This window comes from Chaetodon auriga, chromosome 17 (genome assembly GCF_051107435.1).
Source record: "Chaetodon auriga isolate fChaAug3 chromosome 17, fChaAug3.hap1, whole genome shotgun sequence".
NCBI lineage: Eukaryota > Metazoa > Chordata > Actinopteri > Chaetodontiformes > Chaetodontidae > Chaetodon > Chaetodon auriga.
Window position 1 is genome coordinate 17,910,225 of NC_135090.1, and position 26,993 is coordinate 17,937,217.

At 43.5% G+C, this 26,993-nt stretch overlaps 1 protein-coding gene across 2 annotated transcripts in view; it reads right to left on the reverse strand.

Moving 5' to 3' along the window:
* The window catches only part of samd12 (sterile alpha motif domain containing 12), a 102,788-nt gene that overhangs the window by 41,553 nt on the left and 34,242 nt on the right, over positions 1–26,993 (reverse strand). For both annotated transcript variants that reach the window (XM_076754951.1, XM_076754950.1), the window contains exon 4: positions 18,213–18,353. In XM_076754951.1, the coding sequence (XP_076611066.1) occupies positions 18,213–18,353 (141 nt within the window). The remainder of the gene's footprint in view (positions 1–18,212; positions 18,354–26,993) is intronic.

Here is a 26,993-nt window from a genome sequence, read left to right on the forward strand (position 1 = left end):
ACACACACACATGCGAAACCGCAGAACTAAAAGCAGTGACCGCATTTCAGTTGGAAATTACAGCTGTACTAAAACTGTCACAGGTGGCTCTATCATTAGACGGTGGCTCATTAAAGAGTCACTGCGTACGCGAATGTGCTGTGTGTGCACAGGTCTGCAGTGCGTTTGTGCACGCCTGTGATGATTTTACTCAAAGCTAAATGGGCCTCTTTCTTGTTCCGGCAGCCAAATTGACCTCTCACCTATATTTCTAAAAGGCTAATACGCTACACTGAGACACAATATGCTTTGAAGTTCACAATCCTGCCTTCTGCAGAACCTCTGATGCTAAAATGTGCGATATTGTGAAGGTGAATACGATGCAAAAGCACACAAGGAGCGGCAGCTACGGGTCTGGAGATGGAGATGTGAAGAATAATGCATATATGTGTGTTCAGTCAAGGAGGTGCAGTCAACCTTTCCTGATCAAATAAAGGTTAAAAAATAGACACACATATAGAGTTTGCCATGCCTGCCGCTACACATTAATATCCAAGAGAGCAAACACGCACACACGGTTCTGTTAGAGCTGCAGCGTGTGCAGCACGAGTCCATAGAAGTGGAGAGAACTCAAGACCGGAGGGAAAGGAGGAGCACACTGTATATTGATACTACTCTGCGCTGGTGGGGGCATGCATTTTTTCCTGCGTCCGCAGCACTGACAACTTCATGGTCCACTGCTCTGACACCTAAAGCCAATCATAGAAAGTGGATTTTAGTGGATTGGTGCATCTCGTGGCCGCTGGCTCTGCTGACTGTGGGATGACTAATGTTTTGGGTTTGTCCAAACTTGTGAGCGAAGCATCACAATTAGAGCAGCGGAAAATTATTTGACGATCATTTTGATAATGAATAATTGTGATTTATGAAGGAGAAATGCAAAACTTTCACAAATTTTCAGAATTGCTTTATTTTCTCTATTTTATATCATTGTAAATTTAATGCCTTCAGGTTTTGGATGGTTAGATTTTCTTTCTTCAGTGAAAGTAACAGTAACACAGTGTAGAAATAGTCAAAGTAAGTGAGCTAAAGAACAGAAGCATCAAAAGCAAAAGCATTCATCATGCACTATGGTCCATTTAGGAATAGTGTACATTATACTACAGGACAGACTGATGTATAAGCATCAGTTTAATAATGCAGGTGCTATCTATAACTATACATCATAATTCAATTGTTGATTGTATCTTGTATTAATAATAAGTTATCAAATACATGTAATGGAGTAAAAGTATAATTAGCATAGAAAAAAAATATTACATAAAGATTAAATAAAGTAGAAGTATCCCCAAATATAGCACTTGAGTAAATGTACTTCCTTTCCTTTCCACTGCTGCTCCTTGCCAAACTATACTCGGGTATTTTGTAGATTAAACAAATTACCATTAGCAGATTAATTGATCATGAAAATAGTCGTTAACTGCAGCTCTCACTTAAAACATCCCACGGTTACGTGGTATAAATCTGAATCAGGAATCAAAACTGTATCAATACCTTTATTTTGATTAACAGGATAAAGCAGAAAATCTCCAAAAAAACCTTGTGACAGCCGTTGAAGCTACAGTAAGAAGGCGGTAAAGTATTTATGCCCCTTCCCACCTACCGCAGTCCTCTGGCGTGTGTTAACATCTGCATCTCGTCATTAAGCTTAACTTTGATGTTCTGCAACCATGTTTGTCTTTTTATGTCCAGAATGTGCCGTATGTCAGGCTTTAATGTCACGTCAGTAATGTCGTGCGACGCTGCGGTAAAGCCAATTTCCACATGAGGCATTATACACGCACCACTTCATCACTGCGACAGACGCGCTGTTATTTAGCATCGGCACGCTTGTCTGCAAAAGACCACAGGATAGGTACAACAGTCGGAGAGTAAACTTCATTATTTAATGTCTCCTAATATACAGGAATGCAGCCGCAGGTATGTGCTGAGTGAAACGATAAATCAAGGAGTCAGCCAGCAGTGGGAAACACTAGGCGTCCCTCATTAGCTGCAGCAGTAGTAGCGGCTGCCAGACTGGTGCATCAGGGCCAGGCCATCCTGGGGTCAGTCTGGAGGATAATCAAAAGCTGTAATTATATCAGGAATGTCCCTAAAGCACAGCGACTGGCGGGGGCAAAGGATCACTGGCCAGTATCAAGCACAGAACATGGAAGACTTACAGAGACGATGAGAAAGAGAGGAAAGAAAGACAGAAAACAAACGCGATGAAGCAAATATGAGAGAGAAACGCAGTCTCAAGAAAGCACAAATCCTTGAGCTGCTGCCTGAGAAAAGCAGCGCTCGTGTAATAATGAAACAGCAATGTGGGAGGAACAGAAGGACAAAAGTGGAGAGACAATGAAACACGCGAGACGTTGACATTTGAATAGATAAAACAGACACAAACTAGCTGTGAAAAGAAAATCAAGACAGAGAGGGAGAGACAAGGAGACCCGCTCGGCATTCGTAGCTAGCGTATGAAAGAGGGGTGGGGGTGGCAGGGATGGAGGAAGATCAATCATGTGGAATAGCAAAAAGACCTTTCAACAAACTGGCTTTAATCTTCTGACAATGCAACAAACTGGTCCTGATGTGAAACTTCTTCCTGAGGAGCAGGGGCCCCTGCCTCTAATAACTCCCCTCTGTGAACAAGCTAAATCTTTAATGGAGGGCAAGTTCAGCCCAAAACTTCTCTCCTGCAGCACGCACATAAGATGCATGAGGTAAAGTAAAGACAGAAGGCTACCTGTGCTGAGGAGAGCCTGGCAGGGCGACGCTGATTGCGTGCCAGTGTGTGTAATTCCATGTTATTCCGTACTTTATATCCATACATGCACAGAGGCTACTTCCACACGTGCCGACAAAAACATCGTCAACACAGAGAAAATGTGGATATGTGCAGGGAATTAAATCATGAGCTACTTACAAAAAAAAAAAGCCTCATTTATATTTCATCCCTCTGGCAACCCTTGCCTCTAAATATTTATTAAGTAATTAAAATAAAAGTTAAAAGGCCTCTGAAGCTTCAGGTCCTGTGGTGGTGTTGTGGATAAAAAGCACAGTTCAGTTACAATTAATTCTGTTTAAAACCCGCAGCTTATAACAATGCTGTCTCAAATGCATTTGGGGAGCAAAGTTCTCCTGAAAACGATCATGGGGTCAATGAATGCTGACTAGCTGCTAATGCTGCTTCTAGAGGGCACGTCACACTCAATAATAACCATAAAATCATAACCTGTAAAGTCAAAGGTAATATCTTAATATCTTTATTTATATGCCAAGCACCTGCCAGTCATGCATATCCAAAAACAACAAACAAGACCAAAGCCTTACTTGCATGGGACCAGTATCACCAGGGGGACCTCATGGGAATTAGAAACTTCACCTAATGTCTGTGTTTCGTGCAGTGAATTTATCCCCCCGATATGATGTCAAGGCTCACATCAGCATTTCAGAGGCACAGTGTTGTGTCTTCAGCAGCCACATTAATAATACAGAGTTGTTTCCCCGGTTGTTTTCTGCACGTGTTAAAAGCATAAATAGACATTTAGATCCAGTAACACATGCCCTGTGGCTGTATGGCATCCTTTTGCTGCTCCTAACCTCCTCTGACGTCGCTCATTTTAAACATTTTAAACGTCTCACAGCTCAGTTTCGGACTGAATATTATGAGCTGCGATCAAATTTTATACCTCTGTGACCTCTGTGTTCGGTACGTAATTTGCGCTGAAATTTTTACTTTACAAATTATGGACATGGCAGATTTGCACAGGATTTAAGACACAGATGACCTCTGCAGTTATTATGAGTTACTGGGGGTCCCCTGGTTGTACTGGTCTCATGCGAATTGGGCTTAAGCCACACTGGTGGCTCTGTGAGGCTGTACTGCTGGCTGCTAATATCAATATGCTAAGATGCTCATGATTAATAGCTATGGCAGCATTTGGATGTTTAGCAGGTACAATGATTACCATACTTAAGATCTTAGCTTAGCATGCTAACATTTGCTAATTAGCATTAAACACAAAGCACAACTAAGGCTGATGGGAAGGTCATTAGTGTTTAGCAAGTGTTTGGTCATAAATCACTAATGTAACAATAATTAATCCACCGGGAAACGTGAGCCTGCACAGAATTTCCTTTGAACACTTAAGATACAGTATTTATTTCAGTTTGGATCAAAGTACTGAACTAACCGACAGACACAAACACCAGAAACGGGGGGGGGGTGGGGGTGTCAGCCAGCCTGGCTGCGACGAAAGAGCCGTTTCCATTTGCGAGCTGTAGTTCGGTACAGTATACTTCATTTCAGACCACTCAGGAACATGTTGAGCAGGAGTCATCCAGGACGTGGTGTTATTTCTCTGTCAGGTTTAATTGCTTTCATCGTGACCCAACACAGCGGCCACAGCGCTGTACAATGTGCAGGAATGAGTACGTGCACTGAGGCTTTACAATAACGAGGGTCATTTCCTAAAACTTTCACCGCGAGTTAAAAACAAACAATTAGAAAAAAAAAAAAGTTGTTTTTCCAGTTTTTAATGTTTCAAGTCACCCACTTGGCACTGAGACAAGCAGACAATAACTTTTAATTACTGACAGTTAAGAAAAAAAGAGAAAAATGCGACAAGAAGGAAACAGATAGGCTGACAGTTTGGCAGGCAATCAAGCATAAAAAGACTAATGGCACCAATTACAACTGATGTGGGGTGGGCTGATCTGTGTTTCTAATGCAAGGCTGGCTTTTGATTTTTGACTTTTTCTTTTTTTCAAATCGTGTTTTACAGTGAATCAGTGCCGTGTACGCCTTTTCAGTGACTGTGAGAGGGGAGCTATTAGAGTGTACTAGAGTACAATCACATTAATTAGAATAGAAGTTCTCCATGGGTGCAACAGCAATGGGCAGCTTTGCCCATAAATTCAGATTAAGGCACTGAGTACTTAAAAGCTTCTGTGCAAAAAAAAAAAAAAAAATGCGTACACCCTCAGAATTTCCACATTTTCTACCCAGATATAATGCATATTTTTAAAATGTGCATTTAGGACGACACACACAGTAACAAGGGACGATACTTAATGATAATTTTCCATGTTTGCTTGATCCATTTCTGGTAATGACTTGACAAACGACCGTGTTCTTTTCAGTGTATGTCCAATTGCAAACACCACCTTTTTAAATACTGCGTGTCACTTTTGTGGTAATAACAATTTCAACCCAAAGTCATTAACAGCTCCCCATCAATCACGCCTGCCCCCAAAGTGAGAGATGTTATAATAATAATGGATGATCAGGTGTGGTGCGGCGCTGTTGCTACGTACACCTCCATAAATCCTCGATACACAAACCATGATCCCGGACTAGCATAATATACATCATTTCCTTTTATGTACCTACTCGTTGCACCCCATTTCCCTCAAAATGTCCTTGGTATCCCTCTCTCTTCTCTACTCACCTTTCTCTCGTTCTCCTTTATGCTCGTCTTTATGCTCATCTCTGACACTGAGCGTTCTGAGGCGATCCAGCGAATAAATATTCTTTTTATGTCTGTCACTCTTGCTCCTGGCTTGGCTGGCTATGTCTGATTGATGCTCGCATAAACATACAGCAATAACTTTGGAGGGAATAAGTCTTTTATTAGTTAAGCACTGGAACAGTGAACTTTGGACTGTTTAACGGCTAATACACCGAGGGAACTGGAAAGTTAAAGCTGCACAAGGCTTTGTCGGAAATCAAATTTTGATTATTGCATGTGCTGGTGGAACGACGTGCACAGCGATCACTCAGTCCAGAGCGCTGGCAAGCAGTGAGATCCGGGTGAGGGGCGCTCTAAACCTCATGGCTGGAGCTGTCAGCCACCTTTGCCTGAGGCCTTACCATGCTGACCTACAGCAAGGTGCAAGTTTAAACTGCCAACTGCAGCTTTTCTGCATACAGGCTACTGTAAAGTTTCTACGCATGTTGAAATATCCAAGATGGCGGTACAGGAAAAACAGGAAATTAATGTGTCTTGCTGGTGCCACAGCTGCATGAATGTTATGCTTTGCCTGTTATTCTGATGCAAAGTGCACGCTAATTAATACATTCACCCTCTGTGGTTCTGCTTCTCCGCAACAGCCTCATTTAAGTCTGCTAACTTCATAAACACATATGCAAAATGAAAGTCCACATTTATCGACTGGAAAATTGAAACAGCATACATATTTACATTTCCATATGTTTTCACAACATATATTCACGTGCATGTTTAATTGCCTGGTGTTGTATAGCAAATGGACTGAGCGGCCAGCATAGGCCTGTTCTGTTTGGAAAGTGAGTTAGCACACATGTGCAAAACCCCCAACTGAGTAAAGCTAATGCAGTTTTAATGTAAGTAATTATGTTCTAAGCACAAACCAGGTTGGGAACTTTGGAAACTGAAGCATTATCTTATTATAATCTCCAGTAAAGTACCAGAGAACAGAACCATCCTGAGACATTCACGTGTCTGATGATGCATTAACTGATAAGCTCATAGCAGTCGCCCTGGCAACAAACAGAGGGCAAAACAACATCTCAGGTGCCATTTTTCTCCTCTCCATTACAAGTACGTACAGTAAGTCTGGAGCCAGTGCTCAGGCATGTTTATGGGGTAATGGCTAGTCTCAGAGTCCAGTAAGTGTCCTATGGCTATTGATCCAGGTTGGTAAGATCATGAGCGAATGCTGGGAAGCTGAAGGCGTGTGCTCAGGAGTCTGGCCTGTCCGTGCTCCGTGCGCCTGTCTGGGCTCCTGGATGTCCGGAGGTGGTCAGGGAGGCTGGAGACGGCAGCAGACTGAGTGGAACCAGCCGCTCTGCCAGGCGACCGATACAATGACTTTTTAATGGCTTCTCATTTCATGATAAACTAATGAATGTGGCTCTGCGCAGCGAAACCTTACCCGCCGCTTCTGGTTTAAAAAGGCATAAAAGAGCAAAGTATTGAGCGTTTGGGTTTCATCGACCGACGGGGTCGTTTTTGTTACGAAGAGTTCAGGTTGTGATTTCACACCAACATGCCATTTACAGAGCGCACTTCTGCAAGATGCACGGACTTCATTAAGTTTACACGACCGACAGGCTCCAGACTCTGCAGAGACTTGCCTTTTGTGGCGCAGGATCACATCTATACAAATAGTATATTGATGGCTAAGCTTTCTGCAAATCTCCCTTTATAGCAGTCACACAAGCTACAGTCAATGCCTCAAACCCTACCGGACATCTGGCGGCCAAGGACTCTCCGGAGACTCTGGCAAAAGAGCAGAACATCTCATGCAATGTCAGTGGACCTGTCAAAGCAATCTGTTTTTCTCTGCCGTGGGTCAGAGGCCAGAACACTGAGAGCACACACACACACACACACACACACACACACACACACACACACACACACACACACACACACAGCACATCACATATGACTAGAGCGCCGGTGCTTCGCCTCGAGCTATTCCACCTGTGCACCTTCTCCATCCTCTGCCTCTCCTGTTTATCTTTCTTGATTAGCTCTCTTTATTCCTTTCCATTTTCTCTCCTTCTTCCGTTCCCTTGCATTGTTCTGAATTCTGGTGGCGCCCCCTTTCCCTCGGCTTCATTAAGAGATCTGCACATGTTGTTCATACTCGGCTGCATCCTGCTCTGGTGTCCTTGAGAGCCAGAGTCGGAGGTAAGAGCGGGCTTGTTGTATTCGTGCAACCCCTGCTTCTCCCAGGGTAAAACTAGATGAAATGTGCTTCGCCTAACCTTGACGCCGCTCAACTCCCTCTCTGCGGTTTTTCCCGCAGAAAAAAGAAAATGGCCGACTGGCAGTCCAGTGTGAAAGCCTTTGGAGTGAGGCGAAAGTCTGTAATTGGGGGCCCTGAGCAGGGGAGTCTCCGCTGCATGTCAAGGAGAATTATAGCTTGAGGTTATAAAAAAGTATTTTTTGGGGAGGAGGGATTCTTTTCAATATGCCGCATTAGTTATGCTCATTTTCTTCTCCCTTCCTTTCTTCCTCCTTCCTTTCTCAGTATTTAAAAATATAACCGGACTCCATTTACTGATTGAATGAATGCCGTACCAGCTATGGGGCGTCTGCTCTGCCTTCATTACCAAGGCCAGTTTCAATTCATGCCTTAATGAAAGGAGTCTTTGCTTTCACAACAGGGGATGCAATTACTCTCTGTATTTCATAACATTATTACCATCAGAGGTGTGTAGCTTTATTGTGGAAGTCTGCATTTAGGCTTTGAGACCCTCAGAGACCCACGGCGTTAATGAGCAAGGTTAGGGCACACTGTGTCGTCTGAGCAGAGAAGCCATTTGCTCCTAAATGACATTTCCTTTGTTAGAATGAGCCCATATTAGCCCTTAATGTGGAGAGCCACCCAAGGCATCTGCATCGTATTCAAACTGGATTCAAAGAAGGGTAAAAATGAAACTGTGGGAGACTTTATTGAAAGTGGGATGACTGTACACCTTATATATCTATATGGATAAGGGGAAAAAAAAAAAAACATTATTCACTTTGTCAGACACAGGTATTCACTTTGTCTTCACCTTAATCACATCTTACAGGCACCGAGCCATAGATGGAGCCTCCCAGGGAGGAATCTCGCTGACAGGAAATTATGAAAAAGAATTAATTTGACCTTTGCTTGGAGCAAAGAAGACAGAGAAAGAGGGGGAGTGAGGAGAGGAGATAGAGGGGAGGGTGGAAGGATGGAGTCAAGGGAGGTTTAAGGAGGAAGTGCCTCCGCAGAGGGCAGGATCCTGAGGAGAGAACTCGGATAATGAGAGCTCTCAGCTTCCCACATGGAGCAAGACATCTGATTCACTGGAAAGCCCAAAGGAAGGACAGTAGTCACCCTGAGCTCCCGAAGTCTTCAGAGTGAATGGCTTCAATAAAGACTTCAGAGGAAAGACTCTCTATTCGCTCACGATGGCCAGGACAGGAAACATTGGTGCTAGTTTGCTCAGAAAATGTGGGCTTTCCTTCACTAAAGAGCCCGGCTCTGTCGAATACGTGGCTGTATTCAGGTCTGCTGTTTCATGGAGCAACAGATCAGATGTGGTGTGTATCATAAAAACAGCTTCAGCCTGTCAGACCGGCTGTTTATCTGAGGCTTGCACTGATTGGTCAGCGTATCAATGGATCTGCTCCTCGCCAGTAAAAATGAGCCGTCGCTGTAACACCTCCTCATGAGTCGCCTTGGTGGTCCAAACAATGAGTGTGTATCAGAGTACGGCTTCATTGCTCTTAATGTGGATAAAGGCTGTGAGGAGTTCACTGACTGCATGATTGTCTGTTTATTTTTCTTAAGTAATTACATTGAAGTAATCACATTCTAGGTTTTGGCCTTTATGACGTCAGACACTATAGCAAAAGTTACTCAGACTTGTCGTTGGGCTTTACAATATGTATGTTATTTAGTGTTTATGTCGTAATTTAAGGCTTCCTTTAAAAAAACATGCACCTGTGAGCGCCGCCTTCAGTTTTAAATCAAGGTAAGCTAACATGTAACTAGCCAATCTGTTGCTGCTTTGGTCATTTTTCCTTGATTTTTGTGCTTCTACCATTATTTCTGTCTGTTTTAATTGTGTTTATGTACCATCGGGCGTCTGCACAGGGAGTTTTATTTTGAAAATTTGCTGGATTCTCCTCATCGTTCCTGAGTCTGACTTCCTGTCTGGATCGATCTACTCTAATGATCGATCTAATGAAGCATCGTCTGCCAAAAACAGACTCTCGTTCCATTGTGCTTTCACTCCCCTCACACATGCTCACTTTCATTGTCTGGTCAATTGAGATATCAGCTGGTCAAATGCATCCAGTAGCACAGCGACACACCTTCAGTGTTAGCCTATCGTCTGGCTGCTGCCTTTGAAAATATGGCCTCTCACTGCCTTAGTACATTCATGCTGCTGTTATGTTACCTCCCCATCACCGACGAGTCTTTGCAGACTCATCAGCTGACACCACCAGTGTCTGGACTCCATGGGGGGATTTATCTGGCTGCTGCCGAGGACAGACGCCCCTCAATTACAAAATCTCCCCGTAGAGTCTACGCGCCAAAGACTTTCTGACAAGACTTAATCGTCACATACAATCTGTCATAATAAGCAATTATCTTTACTTCGTTCTCTTCTCCCCTGTGATTGAAATACAGTTTGAGAGGAAAAAAGCAGATCTAAAGGATCCTTTAGCAGACGTGGTGAGATCAACAAATCCTGCTCATGCTCACAGGGCGCCTCGACACTTCTGAGGCAAGCTAACAATGTTCTTTCTCCAGGCCTGTTAAAAGTTATTGATCGGGCCGCTTGTTATCCCACAATCACCAGACTGTAAAATGAAGTGTTAATCTACAAGCTGGGGGAAACGTGGAACCCACCAGTGTGCAATTCTTCAAAAGTAAAGTTTCTCGAGTCACTCCAGATCTTCACGTCAGCAAAGTTTACATGTTGAACTCGTTAAAAGCCGTGGAGAAGAGACAGAGGAGGACATCCTGCTCGGCGAAGCTCTCTGACTGAAGAGATTTCCTTTATGAAGCCATGAAGCGGAGAGAGATAATTCATTAAGGTGCCTGCAGCAAAGGAACCGAGGTCTGCTAAAGCACAACAGGAAAGCTTCCTTCATTTACTGCCCCGGGGCCACAAAAGCTGCTCTGAACTTTTTCACCTTGGGACCTGAATCAGAAATTTAGACTATTGTGTCTGAGGTTCAGGCACAGAGAAGCGACTAAAGCTCTTGTTATTATATTTTAACCACGAACAACACCTGCCCAAAGAAGCCTAAGAGGGAATTTTTAAGTATTTTCTTAAATTTGAATGACTGCCTTCATATTTTCTGGGACTGACGGGCGACTGCGCTGCAAATTTACAGGAAAATCACCTCCGTAACACTCCGGAGGCAGCAGAAAATGTCAGCAAACACACTTCTCGGCAACTTTAAACAAATGTTACGATTGTGGTGGACAATAACAGGCACAAAGTGAAGCAAAGTGAAACTGTCTGCGTCTCATTTTTTTTCAAAGTTGTCTTCGTCTTCTCTTTTAAATGAGACTCTGTTACAGTAAATGAAGCATAAACAGCGCGCGGGTGTCTACATTCACAGATTAGCACTATGTACTCAGAAAACCACTCTCATACAGCTCTGTCAGCTGTGTAATTCAAGTTTCTTTTAAGAGTGATGATTTCACAAGCCAGTAATAGCATATTTACTGGCATAGGGCTGTTATTGAAAACTCCGAAACGGTTATAAGCATGAAATTGAATACAGAAGACGAGCAAAATGAGATTTTTTTTTGAGGAGGGGGAGAAACGCGGCGGCTTAACGGCTTCCAATCTTTGTATTAGAGTTAATTCAGAGAGATTCAGTGCAGTCACTACAGGCTTTTACACACGGCTATTTGAATGGTTAAATGCCATTATCAAGAAAACAACCTAATTAATCACAACAGGCTCATTCCCGCCTCTCCATTGTCCCAGAGTGTGACTTTTTAAGCTGTCAGGGGGGTTAACATGAAGCCATAACTCACTGTACTCCAGCAGAGGAGCGACGGGCGCTCGGGTTTAGCACCCTGTCCTCAACACTTTGTCTCAGGTGCAGACAGACCTTTGTTTGTTTCTATGGATACACACATTAAAGCTAAATATAATCTGTACAACGAGTACCTCAGACGTTCACCGGCAGAAGCACAGAAAGGAGCTGCTGGGCCAACTCCATCTTCTTTTAAATCACCTCATAAAACCTCACTTTTATTAGTTTTCTTCTGTGTATTGATCTTTTATTAAATGTCCCTCCTTTTCCATGTTTTAGTTGTTTTCTAATATGTGTTGACATTTTATAAAAGCGTTTCCTGTTGATTTTATCTTTTCTTTTCATTTCCGCCCTTTCAAAGCACAGCTGCACTCAAAAAGCTCTCCAATAAAAGCGACTTACCCTTAACTGTCAAAAACAAGGTTTTGTTTTGCATCGGATGACGCGTTAAGATTTTCTATACTTAGTTAGAGAAAGAAAACTGTGTAAATTCAATTCCGCTGATTCTCACAGCGGAGGTATTTCATGATACTTCCTGGAGTTGAGGACAACTTTTACGATGTCAGTTTGATGGTAATCAACCAAGAATATGAGGATAATTGTTTGCGTTTACTCACAAATCAGAAAGTTCTGGATGGAGAGACGCATTTCACCATTATTATAGAGAACAGATCTACATTGTCACCTGGTTTAAACCTGTGCACGGAGCCGAATGCAGCACAGAACAGGAGGTTGTCTGTGTCAGGAGCGAACCACCTGACTGGAAACACTGGTTTGGTTCTGGACGAGGGGTGGCGCCTGGGTCGACCCTGCAGGATGGTCAGCCTCTGAGTTATCTGCTCTATGCGATCTATTGGACATTCTTGCATGCAGCTCCTGCGGGTAATGTCCACATAGGTTCAGGGTTGGAGTGCATGTGGGAAATTTATTGTCATGGCTTCTCAAATGTTTATTCATTACATCAACTACACGACTTTTAACCTACTTAATTTCAATAAGCCGTTATGTATATCTAAGATTGGATGCTATTTTATAACATCAAACTCATAGAGAACATGTGCAGCATGTGTCCTTTCACTGCTATCACAGCTGCTGTTGTGCAAATGGAAAAGAAAGCTAAACGTTGCTAAACTTTTGAGGCGCGAGCGAGCAACTTTGGCTCCGTCGTATTTTTTCGTATAGAACTATGAAGCCCGCGAACTTACAAAATTAAGTTTGTAGCATATTGAAGCTAATTCGCTATGCTATGTGCTACGCTGTGATGCTGTGTGCAATTAATGCTCACAACAAACACACACACACACACACACACACACACACACCCCCCTATACAATGTCAGATTTGGAGGGCTGCACGAAATATTTTAGTAACTTTTTCATTCTTCACACAGAGCGGCGCAGCGGTGAGGGGGATGGCGGAGCGACGCGCCCTCTGCTCAGCTCCCTGCACTGACTCAGAGTGCCACTATCAGGCCGTCCGCTCCACAGTCCGACGCCGTCGTTGTTTGGGTATCGCTCTCTGTTTGGAGTGCCTCGGCCCGTCTCTGTTGACTGTAAGCAATAAGCGACGAGCCTGCACTCTCTGCCGTCCCCGTGGCAAAGAGAGAGAGAGAGAGGGGAAATCTAATTATTCCCCTCCCATGGCCCAGCAAGCCTTAAAGGTTAATCACTGTCCGTCTAGCTAATTCTGTCTGGGTACACTGCAGTAATTACAACACCTCGCTCTCTCTCGCCTGCTCTCTCGCCTTTTTCTCTATTGTGTACCTTTGCTCACTCCAGCGCTCTGCTGCACCCTCTCTCTTTATAGATACTGGATGTCTCTCGCTCTCATGCTCTCCCATGTTTGCCTTTATATACAGATGCTGCACTCTCTCTTCTCATCTTCTGTCCCTATACACCGTCAATGTACATTTATATCTTTTATCATTTCCTGCTTTCCACTCTCCTGCCGCTTTAATTTGCTGCTGATGCTTATCGCCCCACACTTCCTCCATGTTTACCAAACCTGATAATCAGACCGAACTGCCGCTTCTTTTCACTTCGTTCATTCAGCCTGAAATTGTGATCATGTTAGCTCATGTCTTATTAAAAAGGGTGGGGCCGTTTGTTCTGTTCTGCGCCAACCAATCAGTGGTGAGTGACTTTTTCATCCCCCCCAGTGTCAACTGATTATTTCCATCCATGCACACATGAAGGCATAGAGTTAGATCTAAGCTATTTTAAGGCATGACAGCAGTCAACAGGAAGTCAACTTCCAACAACCTGTACAGCGACGCCAGCTTCATCTACTCGTTTCCTTTTTTGACAACATCATCATCCTTAATCATCAAGGCTCTGATTAATGGTTTCTTCAACAAGTGGAAAAAGCTGTTAATGAGCTCAACATTATTCCTCACAGAGCAGACATGTGAGGGGCAATTCAAAGGTCTGGAAGTTAATTTTTACCTGCTGTCTTGACAAAAATAGCATAATCTACATTTAATCTACGGCCGTGTCCGAGTTTCTCCTTTTAAAGAAACAACTCGCCAGTTAATTCCACTTACGCTGAGCCACTGTCAATAAAACGGAGCACTTCCTGCCCAGATGTTTCACATTTAAAGCTTTCCAGTGGCTCAGATGGCATAGAAGCCTGGTAGCCTTTTAATGTGAAACATCTGCAGGAAGCGTTGAGTTCAGCTGATTTATAAAAAAAAAAAAAAAAGGAATAAAACAGTATTTTTGTTAAAAAAGGAAACTAAGAGCAGCATATTGTTGAGTTTGGCGATGTGTTACGCTGATGGAATAAATGCCCCCCCCCCTTCATTTGGCTTTTATTAGTTCAGCCATTGTTTGAATCCTGGATTTACAGAATACATAAAAATGTACATATATAGATGATATATATAGATATTTCATAGCGATGTGTTTGCCTTCCATCTGATCTCAGAGGGAGGAGGGTTTCCTTTTCTCACCTCCTCTATTTCTCACACTCCTCGCTCTCCCTTTTCTCCATCTTCTCACCGCCTCTCTTTCGGCTTTTCTTCCTCATCCTACCTTCTTGTCACCTACTGTCTCCCTCTCTCCCCCCACCCTTCTCACCATTCTCCCCCCTTCTTCCCTTCCTTCTTTCTTTCTCTTCATCATCTCATCGCCACTCCCCGCCACACTCTCACTTCATTTCTCTCCCCCTGGCTCGGCTCCTCGCTGGTTACAGTTGCATATCCCTCCAGCAGCAGCTCGAGGAAGAGCGCCTTGGGCCTAGAAATACTCCACCACCTCTTCTCCTTCCAATTCCTGCCTCCCTGCCAAAAGCATCTCCAGAAGCGACAGCTTAGGAGACTTAAAATACTTCTGTTTTCCTGCTTCTCCTTTTCTCACTAACTTTCTCGCCATTCCATCACTCGCAGTACTTTCAGTGACACAGATGCTAAATACAGGAAATGTCCAACAACGGATATAATAAAGGGAAAAAGACAGTCAGTTCATGCTTATTATTCCTTACAAGACCTTTTTCTCACTTATACCTATTTGTTGCTTCGAGTGATGATTGGGCATAATTCATGTGATGTAAAGCCAGTTTTCTCAAATAAAAACCTTCTCTCTTACATTTCCACATTCCCAGCATCCACCAAATTTCAGTCTTTTCTGTCCCACTGTCCTTTCTCCCCGAGGCCCAGATAGGCTCGACTAACAAGCTGCTTCCTGCTGAGGCCAGCGGCCAGTCGCTGCTGAGGATGGTGGGCTGTCGCTTTTCATATCATCAATACAGAGGAGAGGAGAGGAGAGGAGAGGATAGCGGAGGAGAGGAGATAGGAGATGAGAGGAGAGGAAGAGTGGCGGAGATGAGACAGAAAGCACGAGGAGGGAAAGGGACGGGAGGCTGAGAGTCGCCCTTAGCAAAGAGTCATCACTCAGCTAAACTCTCTGCTTTGCACTCTCTCTTTCTCTTTCTGCTTTCCACTTGCAAGGAGACCAAAACAGCGGTCGGGGAGAGAAGCTGCTTTATTACCCTCCAAATGTTTTCCAGGAGTTTCGCAGAGTGACAAAGATCCCTAGAATTTGTTTCTCAGCCCCTGCGGCAAAGCCCTGTTTGAGAGTCTGTGGGCAGACGGGCGCTGATGGAAGAAGCGGCGGTGGTGAGGCGAAGCGCCGCCGGTAGCGGTGATGGAGGAGGGCAGCTGCTAGAATCGCTGAGGAAGAGACGAGGGAAGCTGAGAATCACGGGGTGAGAAGGACAGAGCGAGGAGAGGATGGAAAACAACAGCGCCCTGTTGCTGCTGTTATGAAACATGCTACAGAGGATGCACAGCGCTGAGTGAGGAGTGAATTGTGTAGAAAGCAAAGAAATGAGGTTAAAGCGAGAGACTGCAGGGCGCCACAGCGTGCATGCAGGAAAATATGGTAAAGGAAGGATGATGGTCGTCTCTTTTGCTACGGAAAACAGCCGATAGTGGAAAGGTGATGCTGTATTTCATGTGTCTTTGGTGAAAGGTCAAATTCAATAGAGGTAAATCAGCGGGAAGTGGAAAGTGGAAAGTAATACTCAAGTACCACACTTAAATATGGTTTTGAAGTACTTGAGTATTTCCATTTTACGCTATGTTATACTCATACTACACACATTTAAGTAGGAAATACTGTTACTTTACTGCATTTATTTCATAGGTATGTTTACTAGTTACTAAATTAAGATTTTAAACACAAACACAATGATCAGGTTTTAAAATATGAAGCATCGTTACAGATTAACAAGCCTAACAGTATTAAGAAGCATTACAATTAGTTCCATCCTACCAAGTACAACATTAAAGTACCGCTTCATGATCCAATGACATCATGTAACACTGAGTACTTCTGATACAGGAATTTTACTTGTATTTCTACACAGTTACTTTTATGTCAGTACATGATGTGAATACTTTCCACTGCTCACTGTGTTCTACTTGAGCACATTTATTTACCGTTAGATTAACTTGGAAAGTACAAATTTCAAAATTATAGTCAAATTACTTTAATGAAGGGTTTGAATTATCGGACAAATTCTTCACACTCGAGAAATATTCTATTTTTGTTTCCTTTTTTCTGTTATCCTGGGTTTCTGATAAATTATTCTGGACCTACCACGAGCTACAAACCCTCATTATCGAATTCCATCTCTGTTGATATTTCTCAAGTGTGACTGTTAAGATAATCATTGATTACTGTCACACTGTGATCTGGAAGCTTACCTGAGTGAATTACGACTGTTTGAGAAACCTCCTCTGTTATTAGACACACTTTGTTTGTGTGAGAGATGCGGTCTCAATAACTCTGCTTCAGAGTGGATCTTTCTCCTAAATATGATACAATAACCTGCTAATCTCTTCTCACAATTAAACTGACTGTGTTTCCTTTTTTGAGTATTAATAATCTAAAAACATGGCTGACAAAACGGTGTGGGTATTTGTTCTTCTGCCAGCACGCCAGCACTGATTATCCTCGTGCTTGTGTTGGAGTGAAATAGCACCTACACATATTGTTGAGATGAGTGTGTTGCATAGACTCTACAGTTATCCCGAAAAGTGAAACAGCTTCACATTCTTGGTTATCCCTGTGCAGGTAAGTTAAGTTGTTGATCTTAAAGGTGCCATGTGAAGACCACGAGCAGTGCTACGGCGCAATGTTTTGCACGGGGACGAACATAAATACACGTCTGCCTGCATGCGACATGATACACAAAGCTGGCGTCACACTGTTCACACCATGGAGTGACATTTGCTTGTTTAAGTGAAGCATGTGGGGCCAGTCGCTCGGTGACATAGTGACTAAATGCAGTGCAGATTAGCGAACCGCTGTAGCTGACGAGCTAAATGCGCTAACGGGCCTGATTGAGTGGTCACAAAAGCTCCTGTAGCTTCTCTCTAGTTTCACTGCACACTGTTTCATTCAATAAAACATTAGCATACTTGTCAGCTTGTCTGCTAACAATAATTTGACGAAGCTTATTCAAAAGTTGCATTTGCACGCATCGGCGACTCCTTTCTCATAATTGTCTGCAGACCTTTGCTCTTTTGCAGACTATTTCGTAGGTTAAATAGAAGTTGACGGTGCAGCACTGCTAATAAGCTAATCCTGCTCTCAAAAATCAGCACTGTCAGGATGGCTTGTTATTGGTTAATGGCACAAAGTTGAACTCCACAGACACCATTCACGCAGATTAATATTCTCAAAGTGATCCTCTGATCACAGCGATTCCACTGGAATGAATTGATTTCAATGTGAAATCTGGTCCTGGTGCGTCCAGGCCTTAAAGCCATCTGTGATCACTTTTCACCAAAAGATACCAACGGAGAAAATTCGTGCACGACTCTTGTTGTTGAATCATTTTTGATTCATCACTTCCTGCCAGTTTTAAAACATGCGTGATTGCCATGACTACAGATGGCGTGCACATAAATGCTGCACAGTAAATGACTTGAATATTTAACAGAATGCGAGATGTCGTTCTGCTTGTGAATAATCTTTACTCAGGAGAGAAACAGATACGGCACATGCTCTAAAAACCTGTTGTGTTTCCAAGCTTGTGCGAGCAAATTATATGCTGAGTGAGATAAATATGGTGAAATGCGCACAGTGTGTTTTATACGTTCAACGGTTGGTCGAGTTTCACAGGGTGAAAACGGCTGCTCAGAGGTCTACCTTGTGTGAGGAGCTGAAGGGTCCTGACTTCCTCCCGGACGCGAAGCTGCAGGACCTGCTGCAGGATGTGCTGCCTCTGGGCTTCCTGCATGATGCCCATTCTTTCCAGCTTTCTGTCCGTCAGTCTCATCAGAGCCCGCCCTGCGCAGACAGAAAAACAAAAAAAACAAGGCCGAAGGTTAAGGGCCAGAAGGAGTGGGAGGCCAGTGGGAATTCAATATGCACAGTTGGAGACACTCTTAAGAGGGAAGACATGAAGCATTTATGTCCGTGGAGGAACAGAGCGAGGAAACAAACACAAACAGGGTCAGAAAATTACAGCCGCACAATTTGTGCATTGTATATTGATAAGAGAGAGCTTTTCAACATCGCAACGCTGCTTCTGACATAAAAACCAACTGCTTTAAGAGCCTTTGCCTATTATGTGAACGTCAATTAGTCTGAAATTTGCTATTAAGCCGAGCACAACTCAACATGAAGCATATTCTCCTAAAACACGGCGCACATTTTACATAAATATCAGGACTGTACATCCCTAGAGCGAGACTCCCTCACAGCTCCCTCTTTAATTGCAAATCCTTGTATAAAATCCATAATTTAATCACCCAATCAGTTTCTATGAGGGGGATTTGGGCGGCTGGTAAAGCGCGAGCAGAGTATGGTGTAATTATTAACGCTTGTTATGAGTGCCTTTGTAACATGTGGGCTGGTAAGCAGATAGGATGATAATTCAGGGTAATTACTAGGCATTAGGTTGGACCCCGAGAGCTCCGTTTGCTTTGTTGCCCCGATGACTGCACAGGGATGAAAGAGCCTCTGATTGGTCGACAGCCAGGGGGGAAGATCGGTCCTGATAGGCTCTTGAAAGTTAGTCCGTCCTCGCCCTGGTTTTCTTCACCTCCCCGTGTCCCCTCCCTTTATGTCAGATCATTAAAGCTAACAAACACGACGCTTCATTCATTCAGATTGAAACTGAATTTTACATCTGCTCTCTCATTCAAAGCCTCCTTTTTGAAAACAGCAACAGAGAGAAAGGCAGACTTGATATTTTCACGTCTCTTGACTTGTTTGGACGATCTATTGCACGTCGTTAGGACACGCAGAGCCCCATGATGCCACTTTGCTACCACGGCACAGAAGGGAGCAGTTGGGAAAGCTAAGCACCCTTAAGTGTTAGTTGGTAAAACATTGACTGCGTTAGGACAATTTTCTCCTGCCTTAACAAAAGAAGCTCTTCGCTCGGCGCTGTGGCCAGAAGGGGGTAAAATGCCAAACATAGTTAAGATGCTTCATCGCAAAATGGCGCTGAAAGGACCCATTACATAAACACTGGGGAGCTAAGTAGAGTCATAAAGGCTCAGACGTGAGAGGAGCATATTAAATGGGAAAATGGAAAGGACAAAGATTAGTGAGGTGGAAAGAGAGAGCGGACTAATGAATCAAAGGCGGGGCGAGGGCGGAAAGTTAGGGAACGGAGAGATGCGTACCGAAGAAGCCGGACGAGCACATAAAGCACGCTGTTATTAGTCTATAAATATTGACCAACCATCACTCGGCACCTCATCCTATGACCAAAGATAGATCGGCATGGCAACAGAGGCTCACTTTCTCTGTGCTTCAGTGATGTCTATCTTAAATAACAGCCAGGAGATAAACAGATGGTTCACACAGCATCTTCGCTAATCTTTGTGTTATTTATTGAGGCATCCACACGTTGACACGGAGAGATCGTTTAACTCCTGTGTTTGCTGACGCTGAACCGCAGATCCCACTGCTGTTTGTGTAAAAAATAATAACGCTTCATTCTTCTGACCTTTAAAAAACAAATACGTGGAAGAGTACGGAAGTAATCACCCACGAACAAATGAAGCTGACAGTTGACCCAATGAGGAAATGTGAAGGAGCGCATCAAAAGTAGGAGACAAACTCCTAAAAAACTGTCTAACTTGTAAAGAGATATTTATTTGTGCTGCTTTGGCAGTATGAAGACATTAATATCAAACAGTAATTTACTATATGAGTCTCAAATATCATAAATTGCTGTTTGGTATTTATGCCTTTTTACTGAGTGAACGGGATTGTTTGCAGACTTACAGTCACCCCCTATTTAAGATGGCGTCTTATTATCACAAATCTTAACAACCCTGTTTGGCAGAAGAAGAAAAGTACAAAACGTTATCCTACATATTGATGTCAGTTAGACCAAAAAGAGGTGATGTGTGTCACAGATATACAGTAGATTTTGTTAAAATTCATTTTTATACAATCATCAGACATTTAGGGTGAGAAGACTGATACCAGTGTCACACCTGTAGGTTAAATATGTAGCTAATTCCAGCTAGCTTAGCATAAAGACTGTAAACAGAGGCAAACAGGTAGCCTGGCTCTGACCTTAGAAGCTAACTAATGAACCAGAACCAGATGCTGGACAACCAGCGGAGAAGTTACTACTTAATCCCACATAAAACGTCAATTTTTTGTATGGATTAAACAAATGAGACATAACATGTTCATTGGCGAGCTTTGGACACCGCTGGACAGGATCAGGCCGGCTGTCTCCTCCTCTTTCCAATGTTTATGCTACGCTAAGATAGCCGGCTTCATTTTTAACCCACAGGCACGAAAATCAGTCTTCTTAATGTACTCTTGCAACAGAAATGAGTGTTTTTAACTTTTTCTTTTGTCACATTTTACTACAAAGAGAAACAATTTGCCTTTCTCTGCAGAGGACTTTTGAACCAAAATTAAAATCCAAATTTCTAAGCAATTTTCATTAAATTGGTCATGAGGTAGAGAGGTGATAAAAAAAAAGTTTGTTTTGAGCTAATGCAGAGGCCTCAAACGCAACATCATGATTAATGAAACCTTCCAGTTCCAGACTTGCTCATCAAAAGCATTTTGCATAATGTTTATTTCACTAAATAACATTTCCCGTTGATGTCTTAATAGATCAAGTCTGACATCCTCTAACAGCTGAAAACAACAAGTGTATTAATGCAGGCAGGTGAGATGCCGCGGACGCCTGGAATATGCAAAGCTCGCCGGTGCCTGCGAAGAAACTGCCCGTCCTCGGCGGTGGGCGCCAACGCGGCGCTTCCTTCCGGTCGGCGAGGCAGCATCAGCGGGGCGGAACAGCTTCTGAAAGGAATCCAAGCTTTCACTCTCTCGCCCCGCAGTTCTGAGCCATTGGCTTTGACAATCCCGCCGAGCCTCAGCTGGGAATTTTTCAAACCACAATTAATACACTGAGCAGTGTAGCATGGCCATGAGGAGAGGAGGAGGAGGAGGAGGAGGAGGAGGACAGAAGAGGAAATTGGTCAAGAGGAAATAAATGAGGTAAAAGTGGAAGGCATGCTTGATCAAAAGTTGAATTTCTGGCAGTGATAGAAAACAGAAGTGATGAGAAAAATGCTAACACCTGAGCAGCGTGTGGCACCAGCGCAGTGTTGTTATGAGAAAGAGCGGCGCCTCAGATCACTCGGCAGGTCAACACGAACAGACGACGGCAAAAAGAAGACGAGGCAGAGAATCACTGACTCTTGACCCAAAAAATAGACATTACATACTGTCACATACTGACAGTGTTGTCCACTGCTCGCTCAACGGCAGCAGCATCTGAACATGTGTATAATCACCGCAGGGTCTTTGAAGGCACCATGTCCACCTCCTCCTGCTTTTATGAGCACGGATTGGATTCGTATTTCTCTCTCTTCTCTGACTACTGACAAAATAAAGACGTGCAAGTAAATCAATTTTATTTTTAATTACGATTTGGGACGATGTGGAATAAAAAGTGAATGCAAATGGCCACATTCACTTCTTATTTACCATTTACACAGCGTCCCAACTTTTTGGGGAATTGGGGTTATAAATCCGACGCACCACTTTCCTTCACAGCAGCGCTTTGTCGTCTCTTCCCAAAAGCCCGAACTCTCCATCCGAGCTGCGGTATGTTTAGTTCAGCTCTAGCGAAGATGATGGAAAGAGAGCCTTTGGTCAACAAGAAAGGTAAAACCAATTCAGCTGGTAGATATCACACAGCAAGCGCACGTACACACGCACTCACACACGGCGAAGTTAGCAGGCGTGGACGGTCGTTACACACTGTGGAGGTCCAACAACCTCGTACGAATAAGTCAGCCTAAGCATATGGCAGCTGGCAGCACAAGTATGGGCTCTGTAGTCATGACTGTGTGTGCACGTTCAACACTGGATGAGTCAGAGAAAACCCTGAATGACGCCGCTGTAAGTATTTCATCTATTTTCCTTTTTTTTTTTTGTCTTGTTGTTAGATTATGTTCAAAGTTCGAGGAAATCCTCTGCTAAAAAGACACGTTCAATTCAAAAGTTCAAGAAATGCACAATTCGTCCAAAGCCAGTGAGTAATTTTCTTAATAACTGTGATCTCAACAACTCGCCAAATTAATCATGATTATGATTTTTGCCAGAATCGAGCAGCTCGATGACAAAAACGCCCACTCTCTCCCACTGCTTCCACTGAAAGGCTTTCAGCTAACGCCTCAAATTTAGGTAAAATAAGACGTGTTCGTCAACAACCTCTTGCCCCCCCCATCACCAAAGGGCAGCTCGTGCCTGCAGTCCAGCTCATCTGCGTGGACTCGCCGCAGAGGCTTTCCAGATGTGCCACAAACACATATATGAGGTTCTCTTGTTGCATCAGCTCGGCCTGCAGCTGTTGTTTTTAACCATTTCTGTATTTTTCAGTGTTTATTATCGACTGCCATCTGCACTCCGATTTGATGCATTAGTGTTTCATTGCTGCTAAAATGACATTTGTGTTATTCAAATGAATTAATTCGTAGCCTGCGATCAATATGCACCCTGCGGCGTTTTTAATCGGCACTATGGTGATATGGATTCTGTCTCGTCTCAAACTGCGAATATTCAATTATGATCCTGTTTTTATTCTTTATTTTTTGGGGGTTTTCTACAGGAGGAGAAGCAGGAACCACAATGTCCACGTGTATCAGTTCTCATCAGCCCGCAGACCATCTTGTTTTTCCCCAATATGGCACCTTCTCCATCCCAGCTCTTATTTTTTTTTTTTAATAAAAATTGAAAATGTGCATAAAAACAAGTGTCTTCCTGTCTGTATGCTTTCCACACATACCAAAAAACTAACCTTTTTCAAGCCTTCCCAGCTTCCTGTCCACTCACTTATTCAGATAGCTTCTTGGCTACCGTACCTTTCTGGGCCCCTGGAGGTAAATAATTTCTTCTTCTCTTTCTATAAGGGGGTTAGTGGATCCAAACTCGGAGGAAGCTGCTCCTGCTTCACCGAGCTCTGAATATTTCTCCCCCTTTCTCACCTGTTTCCTTGATTGTAGCACATCTCTCCCTGATTCATAACCAAGAATCTGTCTGGTTAGACAAGAGCTATCCTGTAACAACAGTAAAAAAATGTATCCCCAGCTATTCTACACTGGACGCATTTTTACACACAAACCAAATACGGGCATGCATGTGTACACACACTCTACAGAAACTGATGTGAGTATACACGCAAACACATTGTCCCTGGGAATTAGATTAATGAGTGGTGGGCGAGCAGCAGTGGGGCTGAGGCAGATTAATCTACAGCTATAGCCTGGCACGTCAACCACGGCGTTGATGAATGGGAGCTTAAAGTACATCTGCACACACACACACACACACACACACACACACACACACAGATATAAAAGCACTGAGGAAGTATTTGCTAACCGGTCACATACACATGTACATATAAACAAACACTGATCCTGCAGGAGTCCACTTCACTTTCAGCTGAAATGCCACGCTCACTGTGGCTGTGTGGGGCAGCCATGGGTGAGGACGGCAGCACAAAGGCAGCAAAAATTAACCCTCCAACGTCAAAAAAAAAAAAATCTCACTTTTCAGCTCAGACGTGCTTTGGCAGCTGTGCGAGAGTGTATTCTACGAGTGCTTCTCCTCAGGTAAATCTTCCACACCAGTCACACATATTTCTCAAATCTCCCACGCAGCTGTGTGTCCATATGTGTGTCCTCTGGGGATGAATGTCACCGAGCTGCATCTGGCGAACTGCACTCCAAAACCTGCACTACACTCTGTCAAGAAGAGAATAACAAGTGATGTGAGTGTAGAGCGCTGGGTAGTAAGTATACTTATTACTGCCAGATGCGACTGTATCCCCCTTCAAGAATGAAAGCGGCACAACAGCTTTTGGCTTCAACTCGCCGAAGACGACATAATGCAGGCTGTAGCAGCACTGGGCAGAGGAGGGATGGACGGACTCACGTTTTCTTCAGTTGCAATCTGATTTGAATAATATTAATAAGCTGTGTGTCATACCATGAACATCAGCATCATTCCTAATATTGTAAAACTGACGGTCCAACACAGGCTCATGGTGGTGTCCAGTGCATGTTCATGCAAAGTGCCCACGTTGTGTAAGCAGCAAACTGCGACCAGATTATGCGCCGTTTAATAGCAAAATGCCCTGAATGCACTTTAAAGCATCCTTTAATGGGCAAACAAATTTAACAAGTACTTATATAGAAATGTGTAGATTTGTTATTCATCATTAAAATAAATAATTGTGCACCTGTAATTGCCACAAATTTAACAGGAATTGAAGTGTATATCTTTCAAATGCAGCAACAAACTGGTGCAAATAAACTCGATGAATCACATCAGAATTCACACAATGAGTAAAAACAAGTAAAAAAAACCCACTAAATTTAAAAGTTTAAAGCAAATCACACATGCAGACGTGAACATAGACTTGAACTGATCGGCCCCTTTGTCACAGATACCCGGCCCAGCTATTTGAGTCAGCACCAGAGCGGTGGTGCACAGGGTTCACTGTGATGTGGTGCAGCTTGAAGTCCTTAAAGCAAATGGTGACTGATTGTCTCAGCCACAGAGCTGCTTGTAGCCCTGCAGCTAAAAGGCTACTGCAGCCATTAAGCACCTGTGATCCAATGCTAATGCTATTCCTGACTGTAGGAGAGGAGACCTGTTATGATCCAGGGGAGAACAGAGTTCAGTCTCGGCAGTGAAACCAGTCCAGCCAGCCAGTGACGGAGACACACACACACACACACACACACACACACGCACACACACACACACACACACACACACACACAAACACACACCCACACACAGATAATAAGCCGCCTCGATCCTCCACTTGTCACAGCAGCAGTGGCCTCATGCTGATTTCACCACTACTGATCTATTTCAGTTTGCTGATCATTATACGGCGCCTCTGTTGGTTAGCCACAGCTAACAACCTGCAGACAGCTCACTGGGACTCTCACGCCGTGGAGTCGGCACAAATGACTGAAATCACTGTGAGGTGGGTTTACTGTGGAGCTAACTAGCTGTCCAGAGCTAAACAGAGCACTCAGATTTTCTGTGGTCATTACGGAGGGACTGCTGGCTGTGATTTGAGAGCGCTAACGTCCCGTCACAGGTGAAGGAGATCACACAGGATGAAGGCGCGCTCTTGTTGTGTGCCGCAGACTTCCCGATGACTCGGGCTGTGATTGGAGCGACCTGCTGTGATCCTGTCACTCAAGCCTCGAGTCGTGTCGCTGCCGGCTGACACGCCACATCACACGGCTCTGACAGGTGACATAAGAAGTGCGGCTGTGAGATTATTCAATATTGTATTTTATTATATCGTTTATAATTGATGGGCATCTGTGCTGCATTGAATTTTGGGGCCTCTCATTACTGCGCTGTATTTAATGTGTCTCAGTTTATTCTAATTTAATTGCTTTTTAAATGCAGTTCTTACATTATAATTTAATAATAAATAAACGAAAACTGAGAAAATTAGTTCGTAAAGGTTTTGTTTGGTCACATATGAAGACATTTGTTACAACACGATTTATTTCTGTTTTCTGTTCTGTTTCTCATTAATGATTTTGTGATATATATTAATATACGAACACACACTCCAGCGATTAAGTGCTGCACAGATGGAGCTGCAAAAGATGGATTAAAAATGAGGTTTAGAGTCAATGCAAGAGATATCCAGAGTCCCATAATGAAGCTCAGTGGTATATTATGTGCTGCTGAAATACCCATCGTTCAAACTCTATAAGTCACAAAATGATGAAATATCTCAACCTCTATTCAAGCTGTAAAACCATGCAGCTCGAGCTCTGAGTGCGTTCACAGATAATGATCGCGCAGGTAGTCACGGTGTATTTGACAGACACACTCAGCTTTATTCCCAGTGTCTGTGCGGGAACGAGCGGCAAAATAAAACTGCACACGTGCCTCCACTTCCTGGTCTTCGCCTTTCCTGAGCTGGAGTGCCACTGCTGCGTTGTACTGGTGAAAGGCTGGTGAGAGGTACTCAGCACAGTGTGATTACTGTGATTGAGACTTTAATCACATGGCCACATAGTGGTGATGAGATGGGCTGTGTTTGACTAAATCTGTAATTTTCTTGCTATGATCATTACAACAGGCTCACTGGGGACAAGAGCTGTAATGACTCGAACATCGGGAGTCCATTTTTCTCTCCTCTGGCAGGTCAAGGCTTCTGTTCTTTCTTTATGTGATTATGAAGGTGGAGAGTAATAAGACCAAAAAGGAGTAACAGATAGAGAAGAATGCAGTGGTTTTGTTTGTTCGTCAACAGTATCACTTTCCTCGATTTAACTGCGCTGCATGTCTCTGAAGATTAATGTCTAAACTCTCCATATGGAAAAGCGACAGCGACATTTTCCAAACATGCAATTGGCAGAACGGTAATTAATTTCATACTACACATTG